Below are 25,855 nucleotides of genomic sequence, written 5' to 3'. Positions count from 1 at the left end.
AGCTTTTCTGGGGAATTTTTCATTTCAGTGGTTATGCTTTTCAATTCCAGACTTCTTTTTAAAAATTTCTATCAGGCCCACCCACTTTTCAGCCTGTCCACTGGAGACTCTGAGGCACATTTATGTTGTGCAGAGGCATGGACTTTTTTTTTTTTTTATAGTCCTTCCAGATTTCTCTGCTTTCCTTTCCTCTCTTCCCTCTACATTCCATCTGGAAATGTCAATAAAGACATATGCCACTTTGAAAAATTAATAATAATTTCTATCAGGAGGCTGAGACAGGAGGTTCACAGGTTCAAAGCCAGCCTCAGCAACGTAGTGAGACTCTAAGCAACTTAGACCCTTTCTCAAAATAAAAACCAAAAAGGGCTGGGATATAGCTCAGTGGTAGAGTGCCCGTGGGTTCAACCCCCAGTACAAAAAAAAAAAAAAAAATTCTGTCTAATGATAATCTTATTTGGCAGTACATTATTTTTATAGTTTGGGGTGTGTGTGTGTGTGTGTGTGTGTGTGTGTTGTGAGAGAGAGATTGAGAGATTGGAGATTGAACCCTGGGGTGCTCTACCACTGAGCTACACCCCCAGCATTTTTTATTTTTATCACTAAGTTGCCCAGGCTGGGTTGGAACTTGAAATCTTCCTGCCTAAGTCACCCAAGTTCTGGGGATTACTAGCATGTGCCACAGTATCTGACTTTCTTTGATTCTTTACTTATGGTTTCCTTTGGTTCTTTGAACCATTTATACTGGTGCTGATTTAAGCCAGGAGTGGTGGTGCATGCCTATAATCCCAGAGGCTCAGGAGGCTGAGGCAGGAGGATCTTGAGTTCAAAGCCAACTACAGCAATGGTGAGGCACTAAGCAACTCAGAGAGACCCTGTCTCTAAATAAAATACAAAATAGGGCTGGGATGTGGCTCAGTGGTTGAATGCCCCTGAGTTCAATCTTTAATACCCTCCTCCCAAAATAGCTGATTTAAAATCTTTGTCTAGTTAAGTCCCTAGATAAGCTTCTTCAGGAATAGTTTTTATTAACCATCTTTTTTCCTTTACATGAGTTATACTTCCTTGCTTTTTTTTTTTTGCAGGTTTCTTTTTTTTTTCCCACAGAAAAGTGGACATTTTAAGTAATAGAATATATGGTAACTCAAAATCAGATTTTTTCCCCTCCCTAGCATTTGTTTTTGTTGCTTTTTGTTGTTTGTTTGTTCATTTAACTGGAAAAAAAAAATCTCTGTGAAACCTGTGTTTTTTGGTTATGTGTAGCCATGAAGTCTCTGATTTTGGTTAGCTAATTATTAGACAGTTTTCCTTAAATGCCTGAACCCAGCAAGTGTTCCAGTGTTTGCGCCGAGGTCCCATGTGCTTATTGGGGCACACCTTTGATACTCAGCCAGGCAGTTGACAGCTCTGCCTTGGCCTTCACTTCCTGCTTGCACTGAGCATCAGGGTCAACCAGAGGTCGGAGATTAGGGTCTTCCCAGGTCTTTCTAGGCAAGCCAAGTGGTCTTCTAGATTCACAAGTTTATATTGGAACTTTTCAAAGCCCCTGTGGACATCTCATTCCCAGGCTTTTCCTTTTAAACTTTTTTGGTTACTCTGTTATTTTCCCAACTTTTAACCAGTCTTAGACTATGATTTTAAGCAATTATCTTGAATAGGGTTTGACCATGACTCTCAAGGAAGGCCCTTTTTTGTGCTGGGTGAACTGAGTCCACACAAATATAGACAGCCTTGCAGATGGGGTTCTCCAGAAACTACCAGACAGGTCAAGTAATCGTATGTCTCTAGGACGTGAAATTTTGACAGACCATCTTGTTTTGTCTGGTGGCTGCTAGGTCTCTGTAGTTGTACTATGAGCTCTGTCTATTTGTTTTCAAGGATATTTTAAGACTGGGAAGGAGGGCCTGGGGCTAGACCCAGTTCAGTGGCCTTAGAGCTTACTGTTCTTATGGAGATCTGACCATTTTTCTTGAATAAATACTCTCCAGTTGTTGTCTTATATTAATTCCCTGAGTTCTGAAAAAGTTGATTCTGACCTTTTTTTTTTTTTTTTTTTGCCAGTTTTCTTATTCCTTTTAAGGAGGAGGGTCTCTTTGGAGGTCCTCACTCTGCCATTTTCCCTGAGGTCATCCCATGTAGTCTTCACTGAGTGTCACATTGAAGTGAGAGTTGTCACAAAGGTGATCTGATCTCTTCATGATGTGCTCAATCATTATTTTACTACTTGGTCATATGTTGTCATCCATTTGTCAGAGTAAAATGTTTCATTTTTATTCAGTCAAACTGTAGACACTGGATGACCTGTGGGAGGTGCCAAAGTTGAACCCCAGCTTCCTTCCTTGGCAGAGGAAGGAGTTGACCTTGCCTGTCTGGTGGCCAGACCCACTCTATCTTGGTTAAAGTTCATAAGCCAGTTTTCCCCTGATCCCTATGTCTGGATGTGAAGGGATAGAAGTAGAAGACCATAATTGTGTCCTTGGTTGGCAATGTCTCGGCTTGGCACAGAATCACGAGCCACCACAGCTTTGTAGATTCAAACAGCAATTCTTTATTCCCAAACTCACACCAGCCTCTACACATGTTCTGGGGAAATCCCAGTTCTGCTTCCGCCCAATTCACCTACTCCACGAGGCTTTTTTCCTAATACTTTCTGAATCTCACGAGAACTCAAGGGGAACTCAAGCAGCAGGAACGCCCTATTCCCAGCAGCAATAATCTTCAACATCCAACTTCCCTAAAACCCAAATTGTCTTAAACTGGGAACAACGCCTTAAACTTGTCTTAAACCGGGAACGCCCTAAACCCAAGGAGCTGGATACTTCCTCAAACCTGCAGGATACACCCTAATCCTGGATCCACCCTGGTCCTTGAGCAGGGTCACCTTTCTCGAACACACATGCAATGTCACAGCGAATTTCCAAGGCAAGTCCATTTAACATGGGGTACGCTGGCAAGGAAATTTCGATGCGTCATTCCTACTTGGCAATGGCCCTCAGCACTTGGTGGGGGAAAAGGCCAGAGAATTACTGCAAGACTGGAACTAGTCTTAGTAGGAAGCTACAAGGTGACAGGTGCTCATTTCATGCTGCCAGTGGGAGAAAAATGCTCTGTGATGAGTCTGAGACTGGAAGAAGCTCTAAAGGGAGGTGCTGGGAACAGCAAAACTATGGCCTTCTCGGGTCTTTCCTAGACATGCAAGCGGCCTTGTAGGTCCCCAGGTTTAAGGGGAGCAGGATACAGAGTAGGAACAGAGAGACTGCTCTCTGTCCTAACATTTCCCCTGAAGGCAGAAAGAGGTTGATTTGGAAAATGGTGGAGTGGGCTTTTGTAGAGTGCCATGGAGGACAGTTGGGAGAATCCGAGAATATGGTAGGGGGCCTGAGGCTCCTGATGGTCTGGTGAGCCACTGGGTGGTGGGAGAAGAACACTGAATGCCAGTATTGGTGTGGCGGGGCGGCTGACTTATATCTGGAAGGCTCAGGTTTTCCTGACTATTGTTTGCATGGGAGAGTGGGGACATCACTCTGGTTGTGAAACACTGAGGAGGGTTGTTGGCAGCACATGCCTCTGATGGAAGGGCTAACTGGTGACTGAGCTCTTTCCAGACCTAGCTGGAGAGGCCACCTCATAATAGACCATTTAGAACCACTGTATCGGGAGGCATAGCGGCCTCAGTGCCTGTCTTTTAGCTATTCTGTTGAAGTGGAACAGTGACACAGAAACAGACATTGTATGTATGGCTTAAATGTCATAGCCCTGAGATCGAGAAAGAGCTCCCACAAACCACCTTTGTGCCCCTTTTCCTACACTAACCACCAGTAGTAAATTCTTTTCTGACTTGCAACGGATTAGTTTAATTTGCTTTTAATTTGCAGTCATTTAATGAGTATTTTTTATGATTTGTGTATAACATTCAGCCAAGTCACATGGGCCATCTGTTCATTCATTCTGGTGGCTGTATAGAATTCCACTGTGTTCACATACCACAATTTCTTTGTGGGCATTTGGGTTGTTTGCCGTCTGGGGCCTCAGAGAAAGCTGCCATGAGCATTCTCACACGTCTTCTGGTGACCATCCGTAGTTGTTTGTGGGGAGAGGAGCAGAGCTGGGTCACTGGTGCATGCACTTAGGAGATGCTGCCCAGAGTATTACGGAACAGCTGTACCAGTCTAACTGCCACCAGCAGTATTTTAAGATTTCCTCATGAGCCTCATTCTTGTGAACGTTTGGTTGGTTTTAAATTTTACCCATTCTGGTGCTGAACGGCATCATATTATTTTTATTTATGCCCCTTTTAATTAACTGTGGGTAGTGTTTACATATTTAATTAGCTGCTTGTCCTTTTTTATGAAATGCCTGTTCATCTAAAAACATCCTCTTGTCTCACTTCAGTACAGTCCCTGATATTTTTCTCTGTTCTCATCTGCCTAGGTAACTTAATAAAGATGCATGTGGCAGAAATGGAAATGCCTCTGCCAGAAAAGCAGGCGAGTTACCCTTCTCTAAGGACTCAAGGAGCAGAAACAAAGGTAGTGTCCATTTCCAGGCTGAGAGAGGCCTTTTCTCTTCGTCACACCACAGGGACCCAGTCTCGGGGCCTAGAGACTCCTGAACCCAGGCGGAATTCTCCAAGACAAAAAAGGGGTGTACCATCTTCTAGTGCCTCAGATCCTGTCTCTGGCAGAGGCTTTCAGGACCCTCAGGGAGAGGTGGTGAGTCCCAGGAAGGACTGTGTGGACAGAGTGGAAATGGAGAAAGACTCAGGATGCAGTAGCACTTCAGCTGGCTCAGAGGGAGGGCTCAGCACCCCAGAAGCCAGCAGTTACTGTAGCAGTGACCATGTGGTGAGCTCCCCAGAAGACAGATCTTCACAGGAGGATGTGGGCTCTTATGAGAAACTCCCTGAAATGGAATATCACCTTTCAGATGTGGAAAGCTGTTTAAACCAAGAAGATACTGGACATAAATTAAGAGGTTTGCCTCCACCAACTGATATTACATATTCGAACACCAAGCGTTTTAAAAAAGAAGAAATTTCTTCAAATGCTGACACTCCTCAAAATTTGGTTACTACTCAGAACTTATCAGTGGCTCAGGTTGATGTAGCTGTTAAAATTAGTAAGAAAATAGTGCCCCTTGACTTTTCCATGAAGTCTTTAGCTAAACGAGTAAAGCAGTTAAATCACCAAGAACAGCAAAGTCAAAGTGGGCAGAATTATAGGAAATTTAGGGCAAAGATTTGCCCTGGAGAAAATCAAGCAGCAGAAGATGAGCTGAGAAAAGAGATCAGGTAAAGTTTGCTCTTAATGGTGTTTTGGTCATGCTTATGGCTGGTGGCTTTGAGTGAACCAGAGGTTGGTCCTCAGACTCCGCATTGGAATCTCTGGCTGTCTTTGGCTTTCACTTTTCTGTCTGGCTTGGGTAGGATGGCACCAGAATGTGTCCTCTGACCTGTGTTGCCCAGCAGGACAGCCCTGTCTGAGGGCTTCCCTGCACCACAGACTTCTGTCCCTCGTGAGCTTGCTCTCTTTGCTTCCCACTCTCAGATTATAAGGTCAGGGCTGACTTTGACGCCACAGATTGAATTTTGGCTTTGCCGAGTACTCTTGGCAGTGGTCTTTCCATCCACCGTCTTCTTCTGCCTCATACACCTGTCATGTTAATTTTCTTTAAAGAACTCATTCCCACACTCTTCTGCTAGAAAATTTCTAACTTGTTTTTCCTTAGATTTTCTCAGCACTTTATAATGATCAGCTGTTTTTCTGCTGTGACCAGAGGACCTGTTAAGAATAGTTAGAGGAGGAAGAGTTTATTTGGGGCTCACAGTTTCAGAGCTTAGCTCATAGTTGGCCAGCTCCACTGCTCTGTGCCCACAGACAAAATGTAAACCCCAAAGGCATACCCCCGGTGCCTCATCTCTTCTGATCATACCCTACCTTCTTGCAGGTAATCCTTATCAGTAGATCAAAGTACTGATTAGGTTAAGGCTCATAACTCAGTCATTTTTTTTTTTAAAGAGAGAGAGAGAGAATTTTTTAATATTTATTTTTTAGTTTTCGGCAGACACAACATCTTTGTAGTGGTGCTGAGGATCGAACCCGGGCCATACGCATGCCAGGCGAGCGCTCTACCGCTTGAGCCACATCCCCAGCCCCATAACTCAGTCATTTTATCTCTTAATTTTCTTTTTCTTTTCTTTTTTTTTTTTTTTTTTTTTTTAGTTGTAGATGGACACAACACCTTTATTTTATTTATTTATTTTATGTGCTGCTGAGGATCGAACCCAGTGCCTCACATGTGCTAGGCGAGCACTCTACCACTAAGCTACAGCCCCAGCCCCTCTTAATTTTCTTGCATTGTCCAACATAGAGCTTTTGGGGGACACATTATATCTGAACCATACCAGTATTCTTTTCAGATCAGTCCAAATTAAGCAAAGTCTTCTTGATCCCAGTTTTATCCCTCTTCCTGACAATTTCCAACCCATAGTGACTTTTTTTTTTTTTTTTTTTTTTTTTTTAAGAGAGAGAGAATTTTTTTAATATTTATTTCTTAGTTTTTGGTGGACACAACATCTTTGTTTGTATATGGCGCTGAGGATCAAACCCAGGCCGCACGCATGCCTGGCGAGCATGCCTGGCGAGCGCGCTACCGCTTGAGCCACATCCCCAGCCCCCCATAGCGACTTCTGATGTTAAATTTATGGAAGATTTGGTAGATTATCACCATTTCCCATTTTTTAATGTATATTTAGAAAAATTACCACTAGCTCATTGTCAATCTGGTGGTTGTAAAGGATAAGTGAGTGTCAATTTAAGAAAAAACAACAGGGCAAATAATGGGAAACACTGGTAGCTACCTACCACTTTCTTCACAGTAATCATGATCTACCCCCTGGTGCTTCCTCCTCCTCCCAGTGCTGGGGGTCAAACCCAGGCCGTCAGGCATGCTAGGCAAGTGCTGTACCACTGAGGAACTTTCCCAGCCCCATTGTGGCTTTTTGAATAGTTTGTTTTTAAAAGAAAAAAAAAAACTTCTGGTATGTTTTGTCTCACCAATTACTGAGACATGCTGCACACTCTACAACTCTAATTGTAGTGGCCTCCTATGGCACTTTGGATCACAGATTTTACCCAATTCATATTCAATATGCTTCAACAAAGAATAATGTATACTTTCTTTGATATTCATAAACCTAGTTTATATTGAGATAAATTATATAAATTATATTAAGTGTTCAGGAAGTGCTTTCTTTGAAAAACAGATTAAGATTGCTAGGCATGGTGGCCGATGCCAGGCAGAGCAGGAGGATTGTAAATTCAAGTCCAGGCTAGCCAGCTCATCAAGACCCTTCTTTCTCAGTGGATCATTACAACCTGGGAGTTGGCAGTTTTGCAAGAACCATTGATGGTTGCCTCACAAATCCCCGACCCACAGCATGCCTTGCCTTGGCTCTTGGCTGCTAGCACACAGTTGCTGCACCGGCCACAATTCCTGGTTCAGAGTTCTTGTTCTGACAAGGTGTGGTATGGTTTACTTTTTTCTCAGAGATGCATTTCTAGTTAAAAGAGTAGGTAGTAATAGATGACGTGGAGGTAATGCTCACCACCTAAATCCTACTCACTCTACCATGAGTTTTGTCCCCACCCCTTTTTATATTCTATTTTATTTATTTTTTAAAATATGTCTTTAGTTGTTGATGGGCCTCTATTTTATTCATGTATTTATATGTGGTGCTGAGATTCAAACCCAGTGCCTCACACATGCTAGGCAAATGCTTTACCACTGAGCCACAACCCCAGCCCTTATATTTTATTTTTAAGACAGGATCTTGCCAAGTTGCTGAGGTTGGACCTGAGCTTGTGATCCTCCATCCTCAGTCTCCTGAGCCACTGGGATTATCAGCATCTTTTTGTTTTTTATTCTAAAATAGGGACTCACTAAGTTGCTCAGGTTGGCCTTGAACTTGTGATCCTCTTTCCTCAGCTTCCTGGTCACTGGGATTATAGGTGTTCACTGCCTCCACCAACTACCACATTCTGTATTTTGAGTTACAACCAAACATATCAAGCCATCTTCTACAGTTGTTTAAACCAGAATCTGTTTTCTGTAGAAGGAGAGAAACCTACCAAAGAGTTTTGAGGCCCACGCAGGTTCTTCCCAAAGATCATTCTCCTAGGGAGCTGGAGCACATGCAGATAGTTCCAGGAGAGGAGGAATCTGCTGTTACCAGCGTATTGAGTGTTGGCTCCATGCTTTCCAGTCTTCATGCTGCTTTACTCCTGGAGGCTAGACCACATGGGTAGGCACTTCTCATGGCACATTGCTAGACTTCATCAAGAGAGCTTGCTGGGGGGGGGGGTTGGGGACACTGCACAACAAAGCAGACACTTCCTTTCTTGCTTCCCAATGCCTGTTCTCTTTCACAGCGCAGCTGCCAGCGGCAATCAGGAGCCCCTGCATGGCTCACTCTGGCCATTTCTTTCCATTCAGGGCTAACAGCCACTCCTGCTGGAGCTCAGTCTCCATGGTGGCACCTTCTCTAGGAGTTCCCCTTTTGGGCACTCTCCCTCCCTATAGGTAGCAGCTACTCCTTGTGTTTGCTGCTCTTTATTTCTTAGTTTAGTAGTTGGCCACATTTTACTGTGAATAATTTTATTATAAATTCTCCTTTGTAAATTATGGGCGTGTTTTTGTCCCTTGACTGGACTCTGACTGATATGGAAATGGTCCAGGAATGGTGCCAGGAGACAGACCCTCAAAGATAGACTTTAGGGACTGGTTTGGTTGTGACTTGGGTTGAAGTCAGTGCTGAACATTTTGCCGTAGAAAGTAGGAGGTTTATAATCCCTGGCATGCAGAGGGAATCACAGTCACACTATCTGTCATCTATGGTTGATTGTGATGAGGTGCCAACTTTGTCACTTCATTGTAATGAAGCCAGTGTCTCAGAAGTCCCAGTGGCTGCTGCTGCTGAACAAGTATTGGTGTCAGTGCCCTGGAGCACTTACAAAAAGAAATGGCAGTCTCAGCTTCTTTTGTTGTCTGCTCAGGCGACTGTCTGAGAGGCAGAGAGTTCCATAGCAGCTCTAACAATCTTTTTTTTTTTTTTTAATTTTCTCTTTGTGAGTTTATTGGGTATGTTTTGTTCTAATCAGCTTGAAACTGAAAACTGATTCTCAGTGGCAGTGATGCCACTGAGGTTTTTTTTTTTTTTCTTTTTTAAATTTTAATTTGTTATATATGACAGCAGAATTCATTACAATTCATATTACACATATAGAGCACGATTTTTCATCTCTGGTTGTACTCAAAGTAGAGTTCCACAATTCGTGTCTTTGTACATGTATTTAGGGTAATGATGTCCATCTCATTCCACTGTCTTTCCTACCTCCATGCCTCCCTTCTCCTTTGCCTAATCCTAATCTCCCTAATCCTCCCATACCCCACCTCACCACATTGTGAATCAGCATCCTTAAATCAGAGAAAACATTTGGCATTTGGTTTTTTGGATTGGCTTACTTCACTTAGCATTATATTCTCCAGTTACATCCATTAACCTGCAAATGCCATGATTTTATTCTCTTTTAATGCTGAATAATATTCCATTGTGTATATATACCATAATTTTCTTTATCCATTCATGTACTGAAGGGCATCTAGGTTGGTTCCACAGTTTAGCTATTGTGAATTATGTTGCAATAAACATTGATATGGCTTTGTCCCTATAGTATGCTGTTTTTAAGTCCTTTGGGTATAGACTGGATGGGATAGCTGGGTCAAAAGGTGATCCCATTCCCAGTTTTCCAAGGATACTCCATACTGCTTTCCACGTTGGCTGTACCAATTTGCCATTCCCACCAGCAATGTATGAGTGTGCCTTTTTCCCCACATCCTTGCCAACACTTGTTGTTTATATTCTTTTCTTATATATATTTATTTTTTAGTTTTAGATGGACACAGTATCTTTATTTTTACATTTATGTGGCGCTGAGGATCAAACCCAGTGCCTCATGCATGCTAGGCGAGTGCTCTACCACTGAGCCTCAAACCCAGCCCCCGTTGTTTGTATTCTTTTTTTTTTAATACCCTTATTTTATCTATCTATCTATTTATTTATTTATTATGTGGTGCTGAGGATTGAACCCAGGGCTTTGTATGTGCTCTACTGCTGAGCCACAACCCCAGCCCCCCCCCCCATTGTTTGTATTCTTAATAGCTGCTATTCTGACTGGAGTGAGATGAAATCTTAAAGAGTAGTTTTGATTTGCATTTCTGTAGTTGCAGAAATGTTTGTTGATTCATTGTATATCATCTTCTGAGAAGTCTCTGTTTATTTTCTTGGCCCATTTATTGATTGGCTTATTTCTATTTATGAGTTCTTCATATATCCTAGAGATTTGTGCTTTATCTGATGTGCATGTGATAAGCTCTAACAATCTTGCTTTTTGTAGTAGCTGGGGCTGATGTTGAGGAAAATAAATGTTCCTAAAATTTAATTGTGTGGGTTTCAGGGTTACTATATCTATCTCTTTTTTTTTTTTTTTTTAAAGAGAGAGTGAGAGAGGAGAGAGAGAGAGAGAGAATTTTTTTTTTTAATATTTATTTTTTAGTTCTCGGCGGACACAACATCTTTGTTGGTATGTGGTGCTGAGGATCGAACCCGGGCCGCACGCATGCCAGGCGAGCGCGCTACCGCTTGAGCCACATCCCCAGCCCCTATATCTATCTCTTATGTGAAGGTTGAGGTCTGTCTCTGGTCTGCATTGACCTACACAGTGTTGAGTTAGATTTTGAAGTCACCTACCAAGGGACTTAGTTGTTAAACCTGGCAGATAATAAAAGGATTAATACCCAGGATTTGCAGAAAGTTATACTTACTATTGGTGGGAGCGCAAACTTTTTTTTCTTAATGTTTTTTTTTAGTTGTAGGTAGACACAATACATTTATTTATGTGGTGCTGAGGATCGAGTCCAGGGCCTCACACATGCAAGACGAGCACTCTACCACTGAGCTCTAGCCTCAGCCCTAGGAGCGCAAACTTTTACAGACTTGCTATGAAAAGAAAAAAGTGTACATACATAGTTGTAGGGACTAATCTCACAGAAACATTCCTATGAGTGAGCAGGTCTTGTTGCAGCTTTGTGTGCATTATTAGAATTTTTTAGCTGTTCAAAAATGTTGCTCACTGGTTGGCCAACTGAATGTCTTTCAGTAGAGAATTTGTCAAAGTATGCTGCATCTACACAGTGAGTTCCTATGTGGCCAGTCAAAAGAATGAAGTAGGGGCTGGGGATGTGGCTCAAGCGGTAACGCGCTCGCCTGGCATGGGTGCGGCCCGGGTTCGATCCTCAGCACCACATACAAACAAAGATGTTGTGTCTGCAGAAAACTAAAAAATAAATATTAAAATTCTCTCTCTGTCTTCTCTCTCTCTCTCTCTCTCAAAAAGAATGAAGTAGGTATATGTGTGTGGATCTGAGAAGAATTCTACAATGTCTTAAGTGATGGAAGTAGAGTGGTGTGAAGAATAAAGTTTAATTTTTATTTTTTTAATAACAAATTTGTGTATAGGCAAAGGTCTAGAAGGATATATATATCAAATTAGGAAAGGCAGTGAATAATGTCATCTCTGGGAAGTTGGATGAATGAATAATCAGTGTTATCTGTAGAAAGTGGGATTGTAATCATAAAAATAATCTTTAAGATTTCTTATAATGAATGTTTTCTTAATGCAGTAAAACAATGTTTGCAGAGATGGAGGTCCTTGGTCAGTTTAACTTGGGATTTATAATAACCAAACTGAAGGAGGACATCTTCCTCGTGGACCAGCATGCCGCTGACGAGAAGTACAACTTCGAGATGCTGCAGCAGCACACTGTTCTCCAGGCTCAGAGGCTCATTGCGTAAGTTCACATAGAGTCCAGAATTTTCACTGCTATTTCCCCAGTTCCTCCCCTCATTTAAGATTGAAGAACTTATAAGTATCTGCTTATGTGCATCTTAGTCTTTGCCATGGACATCCATGCAGCAGTTTTACACTTTTTATGTAGTACTAGTCCTGGCTGTCATTTCTTAAGTGCTTATCATGTGCCAGGGACTATTGAAGCAATTTGCATGCACTGGTTTATTTAATCCTCACAAACCTACAAGACACTGTCTCCATCACTATTTCACAGGTGACAAAACTGAAGCCCACACAGAGATGCTAAACAGCCTGCTAGAGGTCACTTAGCTGATGTGTTCTTTTTTTTTTTTTTTTTTTTTTAAAGAGAGAGGGGGAGAGAGAGAGAATTTTTAATATTTATTTTTTAGTTCTCGGAGGACACAACATCTTTGTTGGTATGTGGTGCTGAGGATCGAACCCCGGGCCGCACGCATGCCAGGCGAGCGCGTTACCGCTTGAGCCACATCCCCAGCCCCGAAAAGCTACAAAATTCTAATACCTAAAGAACACATCAGGGGCTGGGGATGTGGCTCAAGCGGTAGCGTGCTCGCCTGGAATGCGTGCGGCCCGGGTTCGATCCTCAGCACCACATACCAACAAAGATGTTGTGTCCGCCGAAAACTAAAAAATAAATATTAAAGATATTTTCTCTCTCTCTCTCTCTCTCTCTCTCTTTAAAAAAAGAAGGAAAAAAAAAGAATTTTTTAGCTTTTCAAAAATGTGGCTCACTGGTTGGCCAAAAAATTATTTTGGTGTGGGGCTGGGGATGTGGCTCAAGCGGTAGCGCGCTCGCCTGGCATGCGTGCGGCCCGGGTTCGATCCTCAGCACCACATACCAACAAAGATGTTGTGTCCTCCGAGAACTAAAAAATAAATATTAAAAATTCTTTCTCTCTCTCTCTCTCTCTCTCCCCTCTCTCACTCTCTCTTTAAAAAAAAAAAATTATTTTGGTGAAGGGCAACTGATAGTTCACAGTATTCATAGTTACAGTGCAGAAGGGTTGTGTGTTCAGAAAGGCAGCAGAGTGTGCAGCTCAGTCTACCCGTGTAGCAGAGAAGTTTCAGTGGCTTGTTGCTGAAGAAGTCAGCACTTCTCTCCCCTGTGTCAAGTTTGAATGTTTTCAGTGACCACCATTCAAGGGGCTGTGATGGTTGTCATGTAAACCAGCAGGTTTGTCTTAAGCGGGGTTACGAGAGGTCACTGATTTCATTTGGGAAATAAAACTATGTAGATAAATGAACTCAGACTACAAGGGATAGATGGGGCATAGAGAAACATCCCCCCAAATAGTCCTCAGCTGGGAAAGTGTGTCCAGCTTACTGAATGCTCCATTTCCCATGGAATGCATTAATCCTTTTCATTTTCCGCAGGAGTAAGTGGTAATAGTGAAGATGTTTGGTGAGCTGCTTTATAATGTGTACATATTTCTGCTTGTTTCACGGGATCTTTTGACATTTTGCATAAATGTGCAACATCACAAGTTAAACTAGATAATCACAGGCCACTTTGGGTTCCACATGGATCACTTCAAGATTAAAGGATAAAGACCAAAATTCCTTCCTAGCCTATGAGACCCTGCACAGTTTGCCCTTGATGACCTCTTTAGCATTTTCTATTTTCCCTTCTTATTCTCTTGAGCTACTCTGGCTTTATCCTGGCCATCCTGATTAATTCAGCCATGGAATTCATTGAGAAGAATGAAATGTGTCTTTTTTTTAAAAAATATTTTTTGTTGTACATGGACACAATACTTTTGTTTTATTTATTTACTTTTAAGCGATGCTGAGGATTCGAACACAGTGCTTCACATGTGCTAGGCAAGCATGTACCACTAAGCTACAACCCCAGCCCTGACGTGTGTCTTTACATATGGTGCTGGGAGCATGAGCAGTCCTTTGGAGTGCCTTTGCACAGATGGTTCTCTCTGCTGGGAACACTCATCCCATACTTACCTCTCTCCCTTTACCTGATTTGCCCTCCTTGTCCTCATAGCTCAGCTTTTCCCCTGACCTTAGAGCCAAGGCCCACTTGCTGTTGGCTCTTTTGGCACTGGATGTCTTTACTTCCCTATCTCACTGTTGTTTGTAGTTATAATTGATTTGACAGTCTGTTTAGTGTCTGTCTTCCTCACTAATATACGACAGAGACCGAGTCTCTGTTTGCTCACCAGACTATTTACTGTGTTCAGCAGTGTTGTCTTATTATGAATCCAGTAGGAGAGATGAGTGGATAAGAAATGCAGGCAGAGGAGGGAGGAGGATAGCAAAATTCTTGTTCGTGTTCATTGTTTTCAAATGATCTTTAATGTGAAGTGGAAATTTTGGCATAGTTTTATCCTTAAGGAGAAGATCTGAAAAAAGACCTGGTCCCTGGGATAGGATGGCAGATTGAGGAGAAAGCAAACTACTTTTGTATTTTCACATTAAATTTTAATATGAACTTTATAAGAAAAAGAAAACTAAAAGAAATAGTGCAGGAGGTTTTTGTGATAAATAGTGGAAAGGTCCAGAGCTGAATAATGTTATATCATTTTTTGAAAGTTAGTATATAATATTAATGTTTCACTTTCTTTTTTTGGGGGTGGGGGGTACTGGGGATTGAACTTGACCACTGAGCCACATCCCCAGCCCTATTTTGTATTTTATTTAGAGACAGGGTCTCACTGAGTTGCTTAGTGCCTCACCATTGCTGAGGCTGGCTTTGAACTTGTGATCCTTCTGCCTCAGCCTCCTGAGCCGCTGGGATTTCAGGCATACAACCACATCCAGCTTAATGTTTCACTTTCATTTCTGCTTTATGGGTTGATGTTGATGTCAAGTTACAGTGTGAATCTCCTGTTTTTCAGACCTCAGACCCTCAACTTAACTGCTGTCAATGAAGCTGTCCTGATAGAAAATCTAGAAATATTCAGAAAGAATGGCTTTGATTTTGTCATTGATGAAGATGGTAAGTTAGTAATCAGGACTATCAAATTGTGGTATTTTTTTAAGAGCTGGGAACAGTCTTTGACATTATTTAATCAGTTTATTTATTTTGTAAAAGGTGCAAAGGCTTCCCAAGAAGCATTTTGTGTCTTCAGATGTTCCTTTGCAGTAGTACTCAAATAATAGATATTTCTCAAATAATGGATTTTTCTCAAACTTTTATTCTTTTAGCTCCAGTCACCGAAAGGGCTAAGTTGATTTCCTTGCCAACCAGTAAAAACTGGACTTTTGGACCCCAAGATATAGATGAGCTAATCTTTATGCTGAGTGACAGCCCTGGGGTCATGTGCCGGCCATCCCGAGTCAGGCAGATGTTTGCCTCCAGAGCCTGTCGGAAGTCTGTAAGTATAGAAAGCTCCACTGTGGGGCATGGTGGGTCTGCTCATGCCCGTGGTCTTAGGAAGTTCTTAGTTCAGCTCCTGATTGGGTCAGTGTTGTTGAATGTCTTCATGATCGCCACAGAACATGTTATGCCAAGAGTCAGATCATCTCTATTAGTACAACATACCAGCCAGCAGGTCTGTGTTATCTTTGACCTCTAATTCACGCCTATTGCCCTTTTTCCACATAGTTAAGCAGTATTCTACCTTGGGGCTTTTGTTGGCCCTAGCATGGTCAGCTCTGCATGCACCTTGCCTGTCCATGTTCCTTGTGGGTAATAGCAACAGCAACTTTGGTTGAGAAAGGTTTGCTGCTGCCAGGCCAAAACCATGCCATCTATGCTCCTGGGAGTCATTGAATCACAGGTGTTCCACAGTGGCCATTGTTGTGTCCCTGCTGTTGCCTAGATCTGTAGTGGAAATAGTAACAATGGCTAGGGATTAACCTGATGATGTCCAAGTCCAGTAAATGGCTGTGTCACTTTGTCACATTCCTTATTTATTCAGCATATATTTCTTGAGCCCACTTTGTGGCCAACCTTGTTCCAGATGTGAGGACACAGGTAACTAGGCTGGTGAGGTCCCTGCTCATGTGGAGCTGATTGTTTCATGGGGAGAAATAAACAAAAATACATGACACCTTAGATGTGAGTGCTGTAAAGAAATTCCCACAGTGTGTTGGGATAGGGAACAACCAGAGGAATGAAATGAACAGGTGAGACGGGCAGTCAGGGAATGGCTGTGTGAGCTGCTACCTTGGGTAAGAACTTTCTGGTTAGAAGAAATAGCAAATCCAAAGGTTTAGGGTGTTTGAATAGGTCCAGAGGCTGGTCCATGTGCTTTGAGAGGGACATGTGGAAGCAAAGCTGTGAGGCGTGCTGGGTCTGGAGTCAAGAAGGAGGTGGAATTTCGGGGGAGTGGGTGGAACATTGGATGGGGGTGGAGTGCTTGGGAAGGGCTAGAGCATCTAAGGAGCTGGCAGGGTGAAGAGCACAGCTGTAGACATGCTGTGTGTGAGGTCCCATGTGACTCTAAGCCAGGTGTCTGAAAACAGTGCATTGGTGAGTCTTGGGCTCCAGGGAAGTGTCAGAGCTGCTGATCAGACAGGTAGAATTCATAGCTGTGAGACTGGATGAAATTACTCCAGGGAAGAGTTTAATTAGAAGAGGACTCAGAATCTGACAGGTGTTTGTTTGATGAAGATCTAACACTGACCTTCCAACCCTGGAGTCTGAGTGAGTGACTGAGCAGGGCAGGCACTTTACCTCTCTGTCTTCACGGCTGAAGACCCTAGAACCACAGAACATGAGCTTTATTTTTGCCCTGGGGTTTGCATCCTGATGCATCTCTTCTTCCTCTGCCCCTTGTGCCTACCCCCTTGGGCTCTCTTCTTTCACTGCCTGCCCAGGAGGCCTGTGCTATGCCCTGCTCATCCTTCCAGCCCCTTCTGTGCTCCAGCTGTGCTGGCCCTCTCTAGCTCCACAGCCACTCCACCTGCTCCGCTCCATCCCTTCTTCTACTCTTCCTTCTGCCTGGGTCTGCCCCTCAGCTCTTCAGGTGGCCTGGCTCCCTCCCATCTGCACAGCCCCATGTGTGAGACTCATCCTGCTTCTCTGTTAACTTGTTTATTGTTTGTCTGCCTCCAGCCTAGAAGGTCCCTGCGGTGCCACAGTAGGGCCACTGCAGTTGCCCTGGTGAAAGGTGAGGGTGGCTGGAGCAGACAGGGTGGAGCTGCTGAGAATGGTTGGATTCTGGATGGGTTGGGTTGGTGTCTCAAGGAGAGGTGGTGCTGCCATGCTGGAGCTGCCCTAGACCCACCAAAAGGCAGAGGGCTGAGATAGCAGAAGGGGGCGTCTTTGGGGGAAGTTTATTGTAGAGAAGAGTGCTTCTGAAGAGTATTGTAACAGAGACCAGTAAAACTCTAAACCATTGTGTCTTGTACTCAGGTGATGATTGGCACCGCTCTTAACACAAGCGAGATGAAGAAGCTCATTACCCACATGGGTGAGATGGACCACCCCTGGAACTGTCCCCATGGAAGGCCAACCATGAGGCACATTGCCAATCTGGATGTCATTTCTCAGAACTGACACTTGTCATTTTCTTTGTAGATTTTATTGTAGATTTTTGTGTTTTGAAAGACAGGGTCTTAAGTAACACTTTTTTGTTTCAAAATTAACCTGCTACTTTTAAAAAAAAATGTACCAGATCCACTTAAAAATGATCTTAAGCCAGGTGTTGGTGATGTGCTCCTGTTGTCCCAACTACTCAGGAAGCTGAGGCAGGAGATTGCTTGAGCCTAGGAGTTCCAACCCAACCTAGAAAACATATTGAGACCCTGTCTCAAAAAAAAAAAAAAAAAAAGACTTGAGAATCTTTCAAACCATGTGGAGCGTTGCTTGCAAATTTTTTTTGTTCTGCATTTGAATGTGTATGTGTATACAGGCAAGAACTTATTTTACAAAAATAAGAATACTTTGGAAGTTACTTAGGCCTCAGTTCGGCTGGAGGTGTTTTAGTCTGCAGCTTTCCACCCTCAGTGTTCATTAAATTCATTTTGGTTGAAATTCATTAGCTTAAGATTATGGTTCTTTTGGGTTAGTTATTCTCAACCCTAATGCATATTAAATTTAAAAAAGAACTAATCACAAAAATGCAAAGAGAATTCTCTGCTTGGCTAAAACAAATGACTGGATGAAGATGGTGTTGCTATTTTTAAGTGCTCCCAGTGCAGCAAGCATTTGGAAACTGCTGTTCTAGGCAGAGGGAAAGAAAAGATTTTGATATTTCTGTACCTTCATACTGTGATTTGGTTTCCTTGGGATGTGAACTGCAGGTGTTTCCTTCATGGGCTCTCCCCATTTGAACTGTTGCCAAAAATGGAAGTAAAAATGCCTTTTTTTTTTTTTTTTTTTTTTTTACTATGGATTCCAAATGGTGGTAGGGGTACAGTGATGACAAGTATGAGCAATGCACTGCCACCCCTTTCCCCAGAGAGTGGCCTCTTAGGAGAGCAGACCTCCAAAGTCTAGCATTCCTCAGATGTAACCAAACAGTAGTCATTGCATTCACTGTGCCAAGCTGTATACTGGTTGTGTTTCTGCATGATCTCATTTAATATCCACAAGAACTCTACAAATTGGGAATTGCTTTAGGCATTATGATGCCCCACCGAGATGGCTGGGTCCTAATCCTCAGAGTGTGGGATGTCATCTTGCATGGCAAAAGGAACTCTGCAGAGTTTTTAAGTTAGATTAGCCTGTACTGTCTAGGGGGCCCAGTCTCTCACAGGAGACTTCAGAGTAGAGACCACCCTCCCAGCTCCAGCTGGTCAGGGAGATGCAGTGTTGCTGATTTTGAAGATGGAAGAAGGCTACACTAGCTAAGGCATCACTAGAAGCTGGAAAAAGACAAGAAAATGAATTCTTCCCTGGAACCTCCAGTAAGACCAGCTCTCGTGGACTAACTTATAGAACTGTAAGATAATAAATTTATTGTTTTAAGCCACTGTGTTTGTGGTGATTTGTTTAAAAAGGCAGCAATGGAAAACTGATGCCTGTTTTGTAGTGAAGAAACCTGTGGAGAAGCCAAAAGTCGTGCAGGGCATTTACCAAAGCCAGGAAAACTCAGGCCAAATGCATCCAGCTCCAGCACTTTTTCCTCCTGCCTTAAGGACCAGAATGGGCTGCTCAACGGATTTGCAGTGGCGGCCCCTTTAAGGGGGAGGGGCCTAGTGTGTGGCAACGCTGTTGCCCAGAGACGGACCTAGTTCCGGGACGCGTGCCCCTGCGCCACTTCTGGGTGTGCCGCGCCATGGGCGTCTGAGCAGTGAGCACCCGGGGACCCCTGCGTACTGTATCTATCGTGAAAGAGTAAGGACCTGGCCGGCTGTTTCCTCAGCCTCCTAGGATCTTAGCATGTGCTTGATGGGCTAGGGACCTGAGGCAGGGCAGAGCAACGCTGGGCCCAAAGCTCAGAAAACGGGGATTGCAACTGAAGCTGCTGCTTAAGCCTAGGACAGAGGGGCTTTAATAGAAAACACTGTGAGAAATGAAGTTAATTTGTATTTTGAATTTCACTGATAAAGGACAGTAGGCCTGTAAAGATCCGGATGAGAGCAGTTGGGGCTGGACTGCTGAGGATGGTTTTGCTGAGGCAATAATTGGGGTCCGGGGAAAAAGCAATGTGGGTTTTGAAGGCAGAGAGAAGCCTGGAGGTGGGATTGAACTGGCCAAGTGGGGTCCAGAGGATGCCATCAGATAGAGTCCCTCACATTGTAGAATGCATGAGCAGAGGCCTGACTCCCAGGACATGTCTGTGTGTCCTTACTAGTGGACTAGGATGTTTCTGGTGGGGCCAGTTTGGGAGGGTAGTGAAAACTGTGGCTTTGGAACCCAGCCCTTGTCAGCCTTGAAATTTTGGACATATTCTTGGCATATATTTTCTCCTCTGGCCTGTAAGAGGTGATATTGTTACAGGGAGTAGGTAGCCGAGGATTTCAAGTTCAAAAAAGGAAAAGTAACTATTTTAAATAATCACTTCATTTATTGACTGCTCTGTATCCTGTAAGAGATTTTTCTGTGCATTATCTCATTTAATCTTTGTGGTGAGACAAGTTATTGTTATTTCTTTTTGATATCCAAGAGAAGGAAATTAAGCAACTTAAAGTCATAGAGCTGATAAAATGAGATGCAGGGCCTACCCCAACTCTTGAACGCTTCACAATGCTCACATTAGGAGAGGGTCTCTTAATGTATGATTTGACAGCATGTAAGATCTTAGGGGCTAGGTAGTCATTTTTAAAAATGTTACACATGGATGCAATATTTTTATTTTGTTTATTTACTTTTATGTGGTTCTGAGAATCGAGCCCAGTGCCTTACACGTGGGAGGCAAGTGCTCTACTGCTGAGCCACACTCCAGCCACCAGGTAGTCATTTTTGCATATAGGATTATCCTTATTGTGGTACTAATAGAAAAATAAATCATGTTAGCTGGGGTTCCAGTGCTAAAAATTTCAGGAACCACCAGTGTGATGTTGAGATTGTATTTTTTTTTATTAAAAAAAACCTGGTGATACTTGTAATTATTTTCTCAGGTTTTAGGAGAATGATAATGATACTGTTATAAGGCTAAGTTTTTATAAGTGAGACTTCCAAGTATTTAGAGGCATAATTTTTGTTTTTCAGATAAAACTCATCAGGCTTTAAAACAGACAGCTATCAACTGAAGGACCCATTGGATATTTATATATAAACTCTAGGACTTCCAAAGGCAATGGTGAAAGAAAAGAAAAAAGCAGACAAAAAAGGAGATAAGTCAGCCCATTCTCCCTCTTCTGGCTCAGAGTTTCCAGAGTTTTCCAAGCAAGATGGCAGTGCTCTTAGGCAAGAACCGCCCCCAAGTGGCATCCAGGCACTGGAATTGCCACTTAAGGATCCATTACCCAAAAGAGAGTCTAAAGCTCTTCAACAGAGTGAAGATGCCACTCAGTATGAAGAACCCATTCTGACTAAACTCATAGTGGAAAGGTGACTTTCACAGGGCGGGGCAGGATTGAATGCTGTGAATCAGGTGTTTCTCAAAAGTGTGCTTCACTGCAAGCATGTGAATCCTCATACATTTTTATGATCATCCCACCTCTGAAAACCACTCTTTAGGCTCTGTCTTTGTGTGATCCTTTTTGTGGTGCTGGATTTGCCCCATTGAGGTTTCTGGGGGCTGCGTTTTCCAGACTCCCTTTTGTATCACTTTTATGTCCTCTCTAGGCAATCTCTTCTCTCATTGTAGCTTTATCTAACATCTCCCTGGATGACTGTATAAAACTACTTTCTTTAGTTCTGTTCTAGAATTTCATATTCAAATTTTTTCTTATGTATTTTTTTATACCTTTATTTTATTTATTTATTTTTATGTGGTGCTGAGGATTGAACCCAGGGCCTTGCACATGCTGGGCAAGCACTCTACCGCTGAGCCTCAACCTCAGCCCCATCAGATTCAAATTTTTAACTTCCTCCAAACTCCCCTGTCCAGAAGTACAGACTGCAGGGCTTAAGATGAGTCCGGCTTTGAGTCTTGGCTCTGTGACATTGACCCCACCCATCCTAGAGTCTTGCTGAGCCTCAGGTCCTCAACTGGGGAATATGAGAATACCCACCTTAGCATGTTGCTGGGAATGTCATTCTTTTTCTTTTAGTTGTAACCTTCTCCATTGTTCCCATTTCTGTAATGGCAAAACAATCTTCCACAATCTTCCTGGCCTGACACAGCAGAACTGTCCTCCCCATGCCTGTCACATTTCTTTTCCCTCCACTCTTCTCTCCTTAGTCATTTCCCTCGGCATAGACCTTATTCCTTCTTGTCAGAGTGATCTGACATTTCCTAGACTGCTTCCAGTGCCTCTCCTGAGGCCTCCTGTTTAGATTTACCTTCCTAATGCAGGGCTGTCTACGTTTCTCCCTGTACTAGTTAACCACCACTGTGTAACAGCTTGCAGCTACCTCATGTGGTTTCTGGGTTCAGGATTCCCACAGCTGAGGTCTCATGAGGTTGCAGTTGAGGTGTTGACCCTGGATGCTGTCATGTGAAGGCTTGACAGCCTGCATATCTGCTTTCAAAGGAGTTCACTCCTATGGCTGTTGACAGGAGGCCTGACCTCATTTCCTGATTACATGGTCCATTCTCTGTAGGGCCTCTGAGTCCCTGACATGGCACCTGGTTTTCCCTAGAGAGAGTGATCTAAAGGCAGAAGCTATGGTATGTCTTCTATGACACATTCCAAGACCCAGTCTCAGAAATCACCCTCTTGCTCTCTACAATAGCCTAGTGGTCACATAGGTCACTGGTATTCCATGTGGGTATGAATACAAGGTGAAAATCATGAACTATGTGGAGGCTAGTCACTAAATTCCTCTTCCTTACCATCTCTTGAGGTTTTTCCCATTGAGTACAGAATTAAACCACTTAGCTCTACAGTCTGACCCTGGCCCACTTCACCCTTCCCTGCCCAACAGGGAGGTCCACCTCAATTTCCTACTGATTCCATTTGGTTCTGTTTTTGCTTCTCCAACTTCCCTGGCTGGAGTGTTTTCCCTTGTTTCTGGGAACAGAAACAAATCCCACCTGCTCTTCAAGGGCCAACCTTTTCAGCACTTTTTTTGTTTATTGGTGCTGTGATTGAAACCTAGGGCCTTGTGCATGCTAAGCAAGTGCTCTGCCACTGAGCTACACCCCCAGCCCTTTGAAATTTAAAGTCCTTTAATCATAGTTACTATTTTCTGTTATGTATCACTTTACTTACTACTTTACATTACATGCATACATATGATGTATGTGTCATTGTAATTGGCTTATTCGCCCTCAGCTTCTCTGCCTGGTTAAATTCCTCAGGAGCTGAGATGTAACCAGAACTTTACATACCTGGCCTCAGGCCCGGTAGGTGCTCAGTCAAGATTCACAATCTGCATGATGCCAGCAGCTATTTACTCTCCACTGTGTGCCCACTCCCAGCTATAGCTGAGCACTCTAGAGGGATATTAAAAAGTATTGAACATAGTCAGTGTAGGCAGTGTAGGATTGTGTTCTCTGGTGGGCTATTTTGAGAGAAGCTCAGAGCAGTGTGTACTGAGTTGGTTTGGGAAGGTGGGGCCTGCAATTACCTTGAGACAGGAGCCATAGGATAGAGTGTCCTGACACAGCAGGGGGAGGCTCCCAACCAGAGCTCCTGGATATATATGTGCTCTGGGAGCCAGGGAAGGTGTCCTTGATACCACCATATAGGGCTGTTAGGAACTCTTCCAAATCCTTTATATATTTTTTAAATTTATTGTTGTTAATTCCTGAAGCTATGTATGCATCTTATGACAAGTGAAATAATTCAATATATGATAAAAAGTTAATTGTCCCCTTCCACCCTATTCCAGTTCTCCTCTTCCTACTACTCTTGTTAATTATGGGTTTTTTTATTTTTTTTTTATTTGAGTTTTGTTTTGGGGATGGAACCCAGGGCCTTCTGTGTGCTGGGCAAGTGCTCTATCACTGAGCTACACCCCTCCCGCTCTCATTTATTACCATAAAGTCATTTGGATTTTATAGATAAATAATCACATAATTTTCTATTTTATATTTCTTCAGCATTTACATCAGTTGTTTAAATTTCTTAACTTTTGCATTAACTAGAAATTCTAAAATGGGTATTGAATAATTGGTGGTAAAAGCTGGCATCTTGCTGGGCATAGTAGCACACTCCTGTAGTCCCAGCGGCTTGAGAGGCAGGAGGATTGCAAATTTGAGGCCAGCCTCAGCAATGGCAAGGTGCTAAGCAACTCAGTGAGATCCTATCTCTAAATAAAATACACACTAAGGCTGAGGGTGTGGCTCAGAGGTAGAGTGCCCCTGAGTTTAAAAACAAAAACTGGAATCTTGTTCATGTTCCTGAATTGGAATTGTTTCTCATCTCTTAAAAATCATGCATGCTGTTATTTTTTCATTGGTCTATTATGTTTAAGTAGCTTTCTCATATTATGTTAGAATAATTTTTAGAAATAATTGCTAAAATTTATCAAATGGATTTTCTTTTTAGTTTGCTGATGTATTGAATTATGTTCATAAATTTTTCTGAAGTTTAATTTCCTTGGATTCTTGGAAGAAATCAAATTTGGTCACACCCATCACAGGCTCATTTGTTTTCTTCTCATTTATGCCAGGTGAACTGTGTGACAAATCACACATTATCCTTTTGGTTCTGAACTAAAAATCTGGGCACTGTTCTTAAAACCTCCCTTTCCCAAAGCTATCTCATCAATTTAACCCACTGTCATGTAGGTTTATTCACATCACTCATTACTTTGAGCTTTATTTCTTTGTAGCTATGAAGGAGAGAAAGTCCGAGGACTGTACGAAGGAGAAGGCTCTGCAGTCTTTCAAGGTGGTTGTACCTACCATGTGAGTCTCTGCTGGAACTTGCAGGGTGAGGAGGAAGGTGTGAGGTCATATGTTTTAATTTGCAAGGTTTCCCAAAGATCCATTGATTCTTCAAAAGGAATTGGAAATACTTCATGCTGATTTTAGCCTGAATCTGTGCTACATTTTTAATGTAAAAATGTGGCCCAAGGTAACTGAAATGGTCACTTTAGATTTTTTTTCCCCTCTGATTTTTATCTATTGTTCTAAGAATATCATTAAAGCAAAAACAGTTGTCCCTTGGTGATCATGGAGGATTGGTTCCAGATCCCCTCAGGTACCCAAATCCTGGAATGCTCAGATCCCTTATATAAAATAGTATTTGCATATATATATATACACACTCAGATACTTTAAATCATGTCTAGATGACTTACGATATGTAACATAAATGTTAGGTAAATGGATGTTATACTGTATCATTTAGGGAAGAGTGACAAGAAAAAAGATGTGTCTTTAGTACAGGTGCAACCACAGTAGGCCTGGCTACATAGTAGATGTCAGCATAGTAGATATCCATCTGAAGTCAGTTCCATTTACAGACTTGGAAGCCATGGACATAGAGGCCAATTGTGATGAAGAATAAAATCTCAGTATTTCCATCATTTTGCCATGAATGTTTTCCATTTGCCATGTTTCTATTAATGGATATATCATTATTTTTATGTGGCATATTACTTTCATTGGTAACATTTTGAATTTTCTTTTTCATTTGTGAATCTATTTCTGCATGGTTTTCTTTTTCTTTCTTTTGGTCCTGGGGATTTAACCTAATGTTGCTTAACCACTGAGCTACATCCCCAGCCCTTTTTATTTTTTATTTTGAGACAGGGTCTTGCTAAGTTGCCAAGGCTGACTTTGAACTTGTGATCTTCCTGCCTCAGCCTCCTGAGTTACTGGGGTTATAGGTGTGCACCACCATGCTCAGCTTGCTGCATGGTTTTCATAAATGGTTTTACTGTGAAATATACATAGCATTATTTTAAGTGGACTGCCCAGTGGCATTAAGTACATTCATATTGTTATGCAACTATCATTATCACCCACCTCTAGATCTTTTTTGTCATTCCAAAATGACACTGAGACTGTACCCATTAGCACTAAATCCCCATCCTCCTGTTGTTTTTGATATTGCATAGTGTTCTAATTTGCTAGTCATAACTAATTACATAGTTGTTGGATACTTTTGGAGAGCTTTTGCTTTTTTCCTTTGCAATAACACCACAATGAAGATTATCTAATATTCATTATCTAATATTCATTATCTAATATTCATTCACATGGTAATAGAAATGTGTGCTGGGGATGGGGCTGGGGCTGGGGCTGTAACTCAGTGGCAGAGCACTTGCCTAGCATGGGTTCTATCCTCAGCACCACAAAAAAATGAACAAATAAAATAAATGTATGCTGTCCATCTACAACTATAAAAAAATTTTTTAAATGTTACCAGACATTTAAAAAAATGTGTGCTTATTATAGGAGAACAAATTTCTGTAGCTGAGGCCAGAAAGTTTGAGTGTTAGTACCTTGATTTTTTTTCCCCCCTTAACATTTGTGTTTATTTTCCTTTGTCATAAAAGG

At 42.4% G+C, this 25,855-nt stretch overlaps 2 protein-coding genes across 2 annotated transcripts in view; both read left to right on the top strand.

The window, feature by feature from the left end:
- The window catches only part of PMS2 (PMS1 homolog 2, mismatch repair system component), a 33,645-nt gene extending 16,006 nt beyond the window's left edge, over positions 1 to 17,639 (top strand). The window contains exons 11-15 of the mRNA XM_081297139.1: positions 4,432 to 5,290; positions 11,740 to 11,907; positions 14,795 to 14,895; positions 15,105 to 15,274; positions 17,260 to 17,639. Coding sequence (XP_081153265.1) covers positions 4,432 to 5,290; positions 11,740 to 11,907; positions 14,795 to 14,895; positions 15,105 to 15,274; positions 17,260 to 17,403 — 1,442 coding nt within the window. The 3' untranslated portion in view covers positions 17,404 to 17,639. The remainder of the gene's footprint in view (positions 1 to 4,431; positions 5,291 to 11,739; positions 11,908 to 14,794; positions 14,896 to 15,104; positions 15,275 to 17,259) is intronic.
- Positions 17,640 to 17,782: 143 nt separating this feature from the next.
- The window catches only part of RSPH10B (radial spoke head 10 homolog B), a 48,828-nt gene continuing 40,755 nt past the window's right edge, over positions 17,783 to 25,855 (top strand). Inside the window, exons 1-3 of the mRNA XM_081297138.1 lie at positions 17,783 to 19,141; positions 20,503 to 20,844; positions 24,181 to 24,256. Coding sequence (XP_081153264.1) covers positions 20,591 to 20,844; positions 24,181 to 24,256 — 330 coding nt within the window. The 5' untranslated portion in view covers positions 17,783 to 19,141; positions 20,503 to 20,590. The remainder of the gene's footprint in view (positions 19,142 to 20,502; positions 20,845 to 24,180; positions 24,257 to 25,855) is intronic.

This window comes from Spermophilus citellus (assembly GCF_964194105.1).
Source record: "Spermophilus citellus genome assembly, chromosome: 6".
Classification (NCBI taxonomy): Eukaryota; Metazoa; Chordata; class Mammalia; order Rodentia; family Sciuridae; genus Spermophilus; species Spermophilus citellus.
This window is presented reverse-complemented; position numbering and strand designations above follow the sequence as displayed.